Source organism: Miniopterus natalensis, chromosome 4 (genome assembly GCF_054644295.1).
Source record: "Miniopterus natalensis isolate mMinNat1 chromosome 4, mMinNat1.hap1, whole genome shotgun sequence".
In the NCBI taxonomy this organism is placed as follows: domain Eukaryota; kingdom Metazoa; phylum Chordata; class Mammalia; order Chiroptera; family Miniopteridae; genus Miniopterus; species Miniopterus natalensis.
In genome coordinates, this window is record NC_142084.1 from 59,456,659 (window position 1) to 59,470,735 (window position 14,077).

At 33.7% G+C, this 14,077-nt stretch overlaps 1 protein-coding gene across 7 annotated transcripts in view; it reads right to left on the reverse strand.

The window, feature by feature from the left end:
- Positions 1–14,077, reverse strand: part of HMBOX1 (homeobox containing 1) — a 149,445-nt gene that overhangs the window by 83,719 nt on the left and 51,649 nt on the right. For 6 of the 7 annotated variants that reach the window (XM_016213850.2, XM_016213849.2, XM_016213848.2 and 3 more), the window contains exon 2: positions 2,547–2,626. In XM_016213850.2, coding sequence (XP_016069336.1) covers positions 2,547–2,569 — 23 coding nt within the window. In that variant the 5' untranslated portion in view covers positions 2,570–2,626. Of the gene's footprint in view, positions 1–618; positions 1,524–2,546; positions 2,627–14,077 lie in introns of those variants that run through there. The other variant, XM_016213851.2, reaches the window with a different exon arrangement.

The window sequence follows — 14,077 nt, forward strand, 5'->3', positions numbered from 1 at the left end:
CTTGGATATTGAGAATAATATTCCGAAGTGCATTATTATAAACAGACACACATTCTGTAATTTCCAAATTTTATTTCTCATAATTTACCTAGTTTCAGCACATAATCATGCAATTATGGCAGTAAATGACCTACAAAGGTCATCTAAGTCCATGACACCAGCAATTCTTTCATAACAGAAAAAGATAACATATGTGAACTGAAGTAATTTTCGTATGTAGCACAAGGACTGTTCATAGGATGAGAAACATTTTCCACTTTAAATTACTAATCTGAATGCAAACTCAGGCCAACAATAATTGAAAATGTGAGAAGAATTTCAACACTGCAATAACATAGACAATGTTTAAAGCATAGAAGAAACAATTAAATTCAGGAATTATGGCTCAGATCTAATCAGACCATAATACTAAATCTGTTCTACAATAAATTTTATCCTTACTTGTATATGTACATAAAACCTTCTTGGATAAGGCATGAGGTCCAGAACACACTTTCTTAAACTAAATTCTACACACATGTAGAGGAAAAAAAGTTAAAGTATTCACAAATAATTCACCTTGAAATCATATGCATAAAAATGACATTATTTTCTTACTTGTAAAGCATCAACACTTACTGGGATTTTATTGGATACACAGCATTTTCTTCAGCTTGATTCTGCTGTCTTTATTTTTTTTTAATCTAGAATGACTAGGTAAAAAATGGCCTAGCCATAAGTTAGTTTTGTTTTGATTACACAGAATTTACTGCATGATGATTTAACACATTCTAGAGTCAATCACAATATTCATCGACTAAAGATGTATTCAGGTCCTTTTTACTATTTATAGCACATTACCCTCTTTCACAATTAATATTACCATCAAAGGAGTGGCAAAGTAAGAAAATGCCAAGAAGTGAGAGAATAAGTAAGAAATGAAGATTTACTAGGGACTGAGCTTGAAAGTTTGGTAAAATGATTCCATAATTCAAATCAATACGAGAACTGATAAAAGCATAAGAACAGAGGCTATGACAGTAGATATAAGAATGTTCTTTTCATAATAAAAAGACTTGGAGAAAAACAGGATTATACTCTAATGTGTCAATCACACTTTAATAGTTACTTCTAAATCACCACTAAGATAGAGATTTCTTTGTAGTCACCTTATGCATGTTTTGGGGGAAAAATCCAAGTAAAAACACACAAGTTTACAGAGGGGAAGATATAAATTAAGTGTGGAATCAGAGAACTGGAAACCATATAGAAACAAATAATTAATTCAGCTAAGATTTACTAGGTACTTCCTATGTCAGACCCTGTATGAGACACAGAGGATGCAACAAGAAACAAGGAAAAAATTTCCTGGTCTCATGATGCTTACATTCTAATGACGATATTTAGCCCGGCCAGGTGTGGCTCAGTGGTTGAGCATCGGCCTAGGATCCAGGAAATTGAGGTTCGATTCCCAGTCAGGGCACATGCCCGGGTTGTGGGCTCCCTCCCCAGTCTAGGGTGTGCACGAGGCAGCTGATCAATGATTCTCTCATCAGTGATGTTTCTATCTTTCTCTCTCCCTCTCTCTGAAATCAATAAAGATATATTTTTTAAAAAAGAATAGTCATTTAAAGTAAATTGTTAAAAAAATAAAAAATGAGGGGTGAGGGGAACCACAGCCCAAAGCCATGCAGTGCCTTCCCACTTGCCAAGGACACAGCTACTTAGCATAAACTCAGGCTGCAATTCACTTCTTCTGGGCCTATTCCAGAGACTTTTCAATATATGACAGAGGGGGAAAAACTTGAATAAAAAACCTAAATGATAAGGAAAACCTATCTTAATGTCTACTTACTGGATTACAGAACTGTCAACCAAAACGGAAGGAATTTAATTGAAACAGAGACTGCACCAAATTTTAGAAAATACTTATGCTAAAGGCACTCTGCATTAGACTCTAAAGATGCACTTAATGAGCTAATAGATACTTTATCTTCTCTAATATCTGAAATTCCCGGAATACTTTTATTCAGAGGCCTATTTAATATGAACTAGTGGTTACAGTTCATATCCTAGCACACAAAAAACCCTCTCAACATAATACCACTATCTCAATTTGTATTTTTTGCCTGACTCCAAAGAAAGGCTAGTAACTACATTAGCTAACAGGCTTAACTACAGTATTATCCTCAGTAGATAAAGAAAAATGGCTAAGGTGCTAGGAGTTCGCACATAAAAGGCAGTATTAAGATGCTTCCAGTATCCTGCTTGTCACAAGGAATCTAACACTAGCTCTCTCAAATGGCTAAACATCAATTTCACATGTTTCTAGGCTATTAAGCAGTTTAAAGTAATACATAATTTCATGTTCAATGAAAAATTAATGCCAGACTTCAAAGTTGAAAACAGAAATGGTGAAAGAGAAAGTTGATAGATTTGAAAATTCATCAAAGAAATTACCACATTATGAAATTCTTCCCACTCTACAAATGTCTGCTATCATTTTTTAATCATAATCATAATGATTTAACTTTCTTAAAAACAACTGAGAAAGACTAGATACTTACACCACTGGGAAGGAACTGAGCATACTTTACATGAGGTGAATCAATATCCTTTCTAGAGATGATCAACGTTATTTACCATTCTGTAGAACAAAGACAAAAAAATCCAGAAATATTTGTTAATCAAATAATGAACACAAATTTTAATTATATAACTCAAGGATATTAACATTTAACATCAGCTTAATCACGTCTTTAAAATTATTTTGTAATTTTGAAATGAAACACTGGCTTGAAGTACAATTTCAAAAACAGAAAAATACTAGTGATAGCTTTCAAAATTATTCACTTGGGAAAAGTAATGAAAATCAGACCCTTGAATGTTTTAATCTGTTATCAGACATCACCCTAGAAAGAGCTTTACACACACACACACACGCACGCATGCACTGTAGTCACATTTGAGATAATTCTTTGATAATAACATCAGTGCATTTACGTAGAATCCTATAAACAAAAAACACCACAGCATGATTGCAGCTAAAAGTTTTAACTGTGTGGTAAATTCTGGTGTCTTGTTCCAAGAATATTACTTATTTTACTGCTAGCCAAATGTTCAATGACTTAATATCTTTAAGTTTCAATTTCCCCAACAATCAAACAGGGATAACAGACAACTATTTCAATAAGCTACAAAAAGTTAAAACATTTTCAAAATGGTGGTGATGAAATACTTCACAAACTATCGAGTAGCAGGGGTTATTACCACCAATTTTAAAAATGATGAATACCTACATTCCATTTAGATTACTGAACACAGCACAAGTTAATAATGGAGGAATTGAGTCTAGTACTTTCCATTTCTGCTTAGCATTCTACTACTTTATTCTCCATTCAGACATTGTGACCCCTTTCAATTCAGACATAGATCTTAACAAAAAATGAAATCTATTCATGGTTTAGGAGCTAAAGATCATGTATTACTGACTAAACTTATTAGCAGTTTCACACCACAATCTACAGAGGCAAATATTTCCATTAACTCCAAGTTAAGATTATAAATTAGATGAAAGTTAAAAATGTTGATGCCAAAAACTCTGACATTAAAATACACATTCAGCACTGAATTACATTAAGCAAGATCAAAGTGTCTAACGGTGACTAATGATATATGTGAAATATACAGGATAAAGTTAGAAACCGTTCACATTTGTGTATCTTAAATTGTAGCTTTAATGAAGTTCCTGTTGTACTTAATTTTCTTGCTGACTTAAGAAATACCTGTCCTAAAAAAGTAGATACAAAGGACAAAGAAATCTACTGATTTCCTAGACAAAACAGCAACACTAAGCCACAAAACTGATTACTGGTCAATACACATTTTTCAGTCCTGCTCAAATTCAGTTAAAACAGTATGGGTAGGTAAGTAGCTACCTACCCTTACATTGGCACAAGGTAATGAGTAAGATATGATCCCAGCAGTGTAGGAGCTTATTACACTATGGGGAAAGATCAAATAAAAAGTAGACACACACACCCCTCTAATAAAAGGTATAACATGAATAGACTAAAAATATAAAGTTTATGAGAGTAACAATTTAGAAATTAATTTAGGTTACAGAGAACTGGGAAAACTTCTCAGAGTGAGATCTCAGCTGTTATCTGAAGATTAGAGTAAGACTTGCACCAAACCAAGGTGTGAAGGAAGATGAGAATCACTGGAAGAAAAATTCCAGAGAGAAAGAACAGTTAAAGGACATTATGGCACATGTTTACAAAATAAAGTAGAACCAAATACCATAAATTAAAGGTAATTAAAAAACTACTATACAAAAATACATTAAGACCAGCTGGGTTCTCAGCAGATTCTTAATCTTTAAAAAAACATAATTCAAATAATATTGAATCATAGAAAAATACAGAAAATGCTCCAATTTATTCTATGAAGTCAAAATAATACCAAATCTCAGAAAGGTAGTACATGAAACATACCATACACCAGTTTCACTTAAATGTAAAAATTCTAAGTGAAAAAAAAAATCAAATTAGACAATAAAGTCCAGCCACGTATCAAAAATACAGTAACAGACTACCATAATTTATTGCAGAAATGGAAGAGTGGTTCAACATAAGCCAATATACCAACATAGTAAAGAGAAAAAAATCATATGATTAATATCAGGTGCTAAAAAGGCATTTGGTAAAATTCAGAGACCATTTTCAATAAAAGCTCTATGGAAAATAATAGAAAAAAAAAATTAAACATTTTTGGAAAAAAAGAACAATAGCCAAGTACCCTGAACAGAAAAACACTAGGACTATTTCAAATAAAATTATGATTGTATGCACACACGATAAATATATGTGTTTATAGTAATATGTATGTTATGTATATATCTATATCAAGAACTTGCTTCTATATGGAAATCTGATGATCTATGGAAGGGATCCAACAAGAGTGGTTATGCTGAAAACAGTGTAAAATGGACAGATAAGGGCAGGATAGGAAGGAGACTATTCACAGGAAACTTTTAAAATGATTTTAACCATATAAATGTTATTACTCATTCAATAAATCAAATGAACAAAATTAGAAACTAGAGCAGGAAGCCCACTAAGCAGTTTATAATTCAACACTGACTTGACGATTATAGTAAACATAAATACTGTAATGAAAGAGAAAAAATACCTTTTGCTAATTATTTCACCTAGAAAACTGAAACAATTCTAGTAAAAGAAAACTAAAATTAAAAACATAAATTGAGAGGTGTAATATCATACACTTAAAATTAATAAAAATTTCCCCTAGTTTAGCAGGAAACACCTAAAAAACAATGGGGAAAATATTTCATTCCTGGTAGCTTTTCCCCATATGTACAAATAACTGCATTGAGAAATAAGCCCAATAGATTTTAAAAATTTTAATATAAGATCTTAAAGCTATAAAGGAGAAAGTCAAAGAAGCACCAAGAAAATTGAAAAGGAGTAAAGTGGAGACTTTACTTACTGGATACTGAAATATATTCAAATCAATATGACACTTACATAGGAAGACAGACACAGATGAGTGGAACAGAATAACTAACTTCAATATACAGGGTGGGGCAGAAGTAGGTTTACAGTTGTGAGTACACAAAACACAGTTTATTCTTGTTTTATTATTTATTAATTATTCTATTATTTTCCATATGAACAACTGTAAGCCTACTTTTGACCCACCCTGTATATTCCAGCGCATATGAGAAAATGTACAAGTCAAAGGTAAAATTTTATTTCAGCAGAAAAAGATAATTTATTTTCTAAAATGATCATCACAAAACTAGGTATTATCTAGTAAAAAAAAAAATTAGATTTTTATCCTACATTATACATAAAAAATAAACCCCAAGTAGAATAAAAACAAGTGTAAAAAGTAACAGCAATACATTCTATAACAAAATTTAGATGACATGTCTTCTCAACATTCTTAAGGAGCAGAAACTTTAAAATATAGACATAAGAAGTTTAAAATTTCCTATTATAGAAAAAACTATAAATCAATTAAGCAATTAAATCAGAAAAAATATATTTGACATATAGAGAAATAGCAGATCCAAGTTGTCAAGTTTGTAAAAACAGTGAAACTTACTTAAAATCAGTGAAACAGCAATTAGTTTAACAATGAAATACATATCACTTCAGCAAAAATTAAGAAGACTGATAATATCTCAATAGGGCACTGCTGTATTTCACTGATCTAAATGTTAATTATGACATTCTTTTGAAAAGCAATCTGGCAACATATAGGGTGTCCCCAAAAATGTATACACACACTTTGAATAATTATAAAGGCAGCATTTATTAAAATACATTTCTTTTTCAAAATTGAGCTATCAGCTGTTAAAATATGTATACATGTTTTTGGGACACCAGATATACCTATCTCTAAATATATACATACACATACATAAATACATATCTAAATATATGAGCATGGAGAGAAAACGGGTGTCCAAAAAGTAATGAAGTTGGGGTGAAGGGTGAGTATATATGAGAGATATAGGTAAGAAAGGATAAATGTGCTCTGGCTGCTGTAGCTCAGTTGGCTGGGCGTCATCCAGGGTACGGAACGGTTGCTGGTTGAATTCTGAATGAGGGCACATGCCCGGGTTTCAGGTTCAATCCCCAGTAGGGAAAGTGCAGGAAGCAGCCGAATGATGTTTTATTCTCACATTGATGTTTCTCTTTCTGTCTCTCTCTCTCTCTCTCTCTTTCTCTTTCCCTCTCTCTTTTCCTCTCTCTCTAAAAAAATAAATAAATAAATAAAAACGTTTTGTTTTGAAAAGAAAGGATGAATGCATCTATTAAATGGGTAAGTCCATACATTTATTAAATGAAATTATAAAAGTTCCTACTATCGGAAATGGAGACAGTTATCAAATTATTAGTTTAGGGTTGTCAAAATCCTACACAAAGTCAGCTTGAGCAATGAAGCAGCCTACTATCAGCACTGTTAACCCTTGAAGAAAAAAATAACACAGAAAATTCATTGGGAATAAGAACCTGTAAATGCTGTGTTGCCCACAGGTGGTAAGAAGGTTCTTTTTACCCTAGTTTTTCTCTTTAACATTAAACATACTTAACTGTATAAGGTAAAAGAAAAGGTGAATTTCAAAAGACATACAATAAAATGTGTCTGCCTCCCACTCCGAAATCTATTTTTCTCTTCCACCCAGACACCAGCCACAAGTTCTTCATACATCTTTGTACACGTGAGTATAACTTTGGGATAAATTCCCAGCAAAGGAATTGTTATGACAGAGAGTATATACATTTTAAATTACGATAGATTTTATCAAATTGCCTCCTAAAGAGGCACCAATTTATACTCCCACCTTCGGGAAATGCTTAATTGTGAATCCAGTATGTCAGTGATGATTTACAATTGAATTTACATTGTGCAGTTGAGCATTTATCTGTTTCACTCAATAATGGTAAACACAGAAAGGGCAGAATATTTAACTCAAAGAATAAAGATATAGAAACAAGGAGTGTAAGGCTTTAGGAAAAAAGTAAAGCATAAGAGAGTGAAGAGTTAGCTCAGCAAGCAAGCCATCAGTGCAAACACCAATTAGTGAGATCTGTAAACCCAGATTTGGATTCCAAAAGGAATTCTCAGAAAGTTGGAACAGCTATTACAGAGTCTCTTTCACTTTTAGCTCCTCACACAGAACCCAGTGTTATCCATCTGAAATATCTATTTAAAATAAAATAAAATAAAACAAAATAAAACAAATACCTGTTAAAATACAGGTATGCAAGACTCATGATCCCATGAGTTAGATACTATTAGTACTTCCAGTTACAGATGGGGAAGTGAACCTTCTTCCGGACAAGACACACATTAAAAAAAATACACACAAATATATAAACAAACATAATATATGGGGGTTAAAAAAATTCATAAAACTCCACCATAACAAATAAAAAGTGAACATTCCTACCCCTTACCTCTGAGTCCTTCTGTCTAAAGAGATATACTATTAAGCTTCCTGTGAATCCTTACAAAGAAAAGAAATACAAACAGACCTGCATATATCTAACATAAAATTTTAATGTGGTTTTTAGAAACTCTTTATTATGAAAATTTACAAACATGTACAAAGGCAGAAAGAACAGAGTAATAAACACATATGTACCCATTATCCAGCCTGAATAATTAATAAATCCCCTCCCTGCTTTCTTGTTCCCCTGGATATTTCCAAGCAAATTCCACACATCTTATCATTCTAAACATAAAATTATTAGAAAGCTTTAATAGCTGGTTTCCAAATCCACGGTACATTAGACATAAAAATTTAGAAAGTGGTTGGGAATGTATAAAAAGGCTTTACCAAAGGAAAAAATGACAGCTGCCTGAAAAGTAAAAAGTAAATGACAACAATTATTTAATTATAAATACAGGGTGGGGCAAAAGTAGGCTTACAGTTGTGAGTATGTGAAACAGAGAGTTTATTCTTGTATTATTTATTAGTTATTGTAATATTTTCCATATGAACAACTGTAAACCTACTTTTGCCCCAACCTGTACATATACATAACACTGACACATAAAAAAGAGTCATGTTAAGGACTTTTGTTTCAAAAAGGCAGGAAAATATGTGATACATTTGTTTTTAAAACTTGAAATAGTTAAAAGTTTACAGTTTAGAAAGTTAACCAGAAGTTGTTTTCAATTATGTCAAACATTTTTTCTTTCCCTTGAACAATGCCAGATAAATGGGGCCTTAACACATTTAGCTGTGATCTGAGAGGACACAGAGTAAAAGCTTATGGTAAAGAACGGTTGGTGACATGTAAAGAAAACAAAACAACCAATATTTGGAATTTAAAACTCAGATTAAAATACTAATCTCTCAAATAATGCCTGTAGGAAGTTTAAAACGATAAATAACAGCCAGTAACACTATTTAATGAATATTTCTCTGGGCCAGACATTCACTGGGTAACTGCTTTAGACATACAAATTCATTTAATCTCACAATCCCCTGAGGTAGGTAATTAAGACAAGACACTACTTGCCCAAGGTCAATCAGCTAATGAACTTCTTTTTCTTATTAGAACTGTAGCTGTAGCTGAAGTACTTATGTTAGGCTTCACCTTTCTTCAAAATACAAGATTAGGTATACTATTTATTTTCATTCTCTGGAGCAAATGTCTAATTGTGACAGGTACTGTGCAACAAACTGAGCAACAGACATACTTCTAAAATATCGGATGCTTTTTAAAAAGTATCTAATAATGCTTGCATTAAGTTTTACTCATTATGATTCATGATTAAAGGTAAGGATGTCACATATCATGAAGATTTGTATCCCAAAAGAGTTATTACATATACTACTTGTTAAATTTCTAAATCTATGGATACTCATATAGCTTTCCCTACATTTCCAGTGACAGGGAAGTTTAATGGAGAGTTTTATTGATAAAGATCTTCCTTTTATGATTCTAAAACTGTTTCTTGTAACTTCAACCCACTCATCTGGCTGAATCAATAAAGACTAAATTTCTTCTTTTCTCTCCCACAAGGCAGCCTTTTAATATCTGCATAACCTTTGCAGAGAGTTTCCATGCTAAATATTCCCAGTCCTGATTCTAGTTTGACATGGTTTCATTTGTCATTCTTTTCTTTTCTTAAAATGTCACACCCCAAATTCAACACAAGACTCCTCCAGAGTGCCTAACCAGAGCAGGAAACAGGGAACTATTAGTTCTCCTGTCTTGGACCTAAAATTATATTATTTTCTCCCACCACCAAGTCATTTTTGTGTGTATTAAACTTGCAGATAAAAAAGTCTTTCGCATATTAATTGAAGAAGCAGTGATGAAACATCTAAGATGTAACTGAACCTGGCTTTCCTTTCCCAGGCTACCCTTCCCTAAACCCACTTTTTTGGGGGGGGGGGGGAGCAGGGAGAGGAGCGAGCAAAATAGTTTCATTTTTGCTTTTTCTTCTAAGCAAACATTACTATTTGACATATTATATGTTTATTTTATGTGTCTCTAACCTGTGTCATTGTCTATGATCAGTACCATAGTATCTGGAAAGTATTCCTAACGTAGTATCTGGAAAATGTATTTGTTGAACTAACTCATGAATAGCTAGAAAAGGGTGGAACATTAACATACTTTACAGCTTCTGGAAAGGAGTCTCTAGACGACTATATTTCACTACTAGATGATCTTGAAGCTTTATCAATAAACGCAATTAATCAGAAGAGCCACATGACTGACTGCCACATGCTCTCCAGAATTTACTATTATAGTCTAATACAGGAATTCTAGGTTTTGACTATTTTAAGATATGTAGTGATTTTTGATGTTTCCTCAGTATGTTCCTTATTTTTTTCCATTCTAAAATAATTACATGACCTGAAAATAAAAATATACATTTCCCTATTAATAGCAGGTCACTGGTAAACTTTATTGAACTATGTTGTGAAATGTTAGGGAAGGCTTACCCTTAGGGCTGAGGCTGAGCCACAATCTCGATCTCTATAGGTGGCCTCAAATGTACATGACAACAACCATTAGCACACTGTTTATACTACAGTATTTAGCATTCCCTGTTAAAGTCTCAGGGTGTTCTATTCCCATGGGGCTGTTTACTGTTAAATTACACATGACCCTACTCCATTCTTACTGAATTACAGTTCAAATATATTATAGCAAGCAGCACTTTCTCTCCAGGCCAGCTCAGGATAGTTGTTCCCAAACTGTACCGTACTGTGCCTCAGAATCACAAGGATTTCTGGTTGACACTATTACTGATGTCCCTCATTCTCCCCTCCCTTTGCCCATCTCCACCCAGCTCCCACACCCCCCTTTTGGCCTTCACCACACTACTGTCTGTCCATGGGCTATGCATATATAATCTTTGGCTAATCTCTTCACCTTCATTTATCCAGTCTCCCCCACACCCCTCGCCTGAGATCTCTCTGGGAATATATCTTAAGAATCTCGAAACACCAATCAGAAAGAATATATGCACCTCTATGTCCAAAGCACTGTTATTTTATTTACAATAGCCAACCAAGATCTGGCAACAGCCCAAGTGACCATCAGTAGATGAATGGGTAAAAAAGCTGTGGTACATTTCAACATGGAATACTATGCGGCCGTTAAAAAGAAGGAACTGTTACCCTTTGAGACAGCATGAATGGACTTAGAGATTATGTTAAATGAAACAAGCCAGTCAGAGAAAGACAAGTACCATATGATCTCACCTATATGTGGAATCTAATGAACAAAACAGACTAACAAAATAGAACCAGAGGCATGGACATATGGATGTCTTCTAAAAGCACAGAATCCCTATCCAACTCTGGACCTACTGAATCCAAATAACTGGAGATGGAAGTCCAAATATATTTTTAAATAGCTCCTGAGGTAATTCTACTTGGGTAATGCAAATTTAGAGAACAAGAAAGAACTCTAATAACGCAATGCCATATCTCTTGTGTAAATACAATGTTTAGGCATAAATACAATTTTGAGCATAACACCACCCAAAATAACTCCTATTTTTTCCCATACCAACATTCCAACCTAAATAACTGTAATTAGTTGTTCATAACTGAAAGTAAATTTGATAGCACTTAAGATATGTCTACTTCAAGGAAATTTATGTAAGAGTCATTGGTGAAAGCCACTCATAAATATTACCAAACTAGTCTCTCTAACCTCTATTCATCTTACATTATAAGTACTTGCCCCAAACAAGGACTTCTCTTAGCCCTTTAGAAATGAAATGCCTTCTTCCCCCTTTCATTTCTACCAGCCTCAGTGACTCATACTAGTAAGACAGCAACCCTCCCTCTACAAACTCTCTGCTAGTAGAGTACAATAAATATATTTGCTGTACTATATGATAATTCATACACAAATCTGTCTCTATCCTAGAATGTGAGCTTCTTAAGAGCAGGGATTGTTTCTTATCAATTGCAGTTCCAGCTCCTACCAATATGCTAGCAACAATGTAAGCAGTAAATAAATCTTTGTTTAGTGAAGAAATAAAATGCCTATATTCAAGTCTCATTCAACTAAGGTAATCTTTAGGGTCCTGATACTAAAAATTAACACCAAAAGATTCTATGCTACTAAATTTTAAAATAATGCAATTGGAACATTTTCTAAGACAATTGATAAGCATTTATTAAGAATCTCCTATAAGCTAAATGTTGTGCAAGTTCTAAGGATTAAAAAAAAAAAAAAGAAAAAAGAATTTTGTACTTGATAGTTGGGTAAGTAATATGAGTGTTCCCAAGACCAAGGAGATATCCTGTCATTGGTTTACAATCTACATCACAGAGCCCTTGGAGCCAAACTCTATTAGGACTTTTGATGCCCCTCAGGCAGCTAAAATTACTAGACTGAGAATTCATGAGTTCAACAACTCCATGTTGCTTAACCTATGACAGTTTTCCAGAGTTCACTACAACAGGAAAACTTAAAATTTGAATAGCAATCTCCTATCATTATTAAAAATAATTTTAAAAGTCTGTGACTGCCCTGGCTAGTGTAGCTCAGTGGCTAGGGCATCGGCCCTCGCACTGAAGAGTCAAGGGAGTTCAATTCCCAGTCAAGGGCATGTACCGGGTTCCAGGTTCCATCCCCAGCCCAATCGGGGAGTGTTGGGGGAGGCAACCAATCGAAGTGTCTCTCTCACATTAATATTTCTGTCTCTCTCTGCCCTCCCCCTCACTCCCTTCCACTCTCTAAAATTCAACAGAAAAGATATCCTCAGGTGAGGATAACAAAACAGAACAAAAAACTTTAAAAAAAAAAGTCTGTGGGACTGTCATTCAAAAAAGGAACTATTCCTTGGACTAAAACACACACACACAAAAACTATTCCTATTGGCATACATCTAGAATATTCTGGTGTAAAAATAGACTCAGAACCAATCCAGATGCCCTGATCTAGTGCTCATTCGTGTGGCTTTTGAAGCCTCTACTCTCTTTTGCAGGCAAAGTATATAATACACTAAAATAAGCAATTTCCAGAACAAAACTTGTGCTTCTGCACTTCTGGAACAGCCAATAACTTCCTCCTCATTTTGCATTCCCCCTATTCCAGAAGTTTCCCAATGCATAATAAATGAAATAATTTTAGAATTAGAGTATGAGATTTCATTAAGCTAGACTAAAGTGAATCATAAAATCTTACATTAAGCTAGAATTAATGTTAACAATGTTTTCCAATCACCTCAGCTTTATAAGATGAAAAAAAAATCTGATAATAGGAGCCAGAAACCCTGACTCCCAGGTTAGTGCTTATACTAATTCACCTATGAATAAAAGCAAAAATTGCAGTTAGTCATTCAAAAACTTAGGGTCTACTAATACATGTCATTTAAAGGTTTTGTTAAAAGTTCAGAAAAGTTATAAATGTACAGACAGAAGCTATCCATAGCTGAATCTAGGCAAGTTATTTCCTGCAGGGGGAGAAATAAAATTTAACATATACCATTTTAAGGAAAACTATACAATGAGATAATTTTTAGGTATCCATTTTCTCTATAGGCATTTCTTTTTATGCCTCAATCCTGCACGATCTTGTATGTTTTCATTTATGCTTTCAACAAATATTCATTGAGTGCCTGTTACATGCTAAGTCCTGGCAAATACAGCAATGACAAAACAAAGCCCCTGTTCACATAAAGCTTATATTCTTGTGATCATGACAGGTACAATAGAAACAAAATAAAGCTGAGAAAGAATTTAGAGACTGTGGGTGGTGGGGTTACAATTTTACATAAGGTGCTCAGAGAAAGCCTCAGTGAGAGATAAATCAGAGTAAAGACATGAATAAAGTTAGGAGGCAAGCCATGTAGAGACAGGGGAAAGAGTATTCAAGATCAAGACCTTGAAGCAGAAATTGTCTATCATGTTGGAAGAATAGCACCGAGAACAATGTAGCTAGAGTTGCATGAGCAAAGGGTAACATATTAGAACATGAAATCAGAGAAGTGAGGGCTACTGGGAAGGACCAGATCAGAGAGGAACCTACAGCTGAAAATTTCTACTAACAAATACTAAATATTATCTTAGCT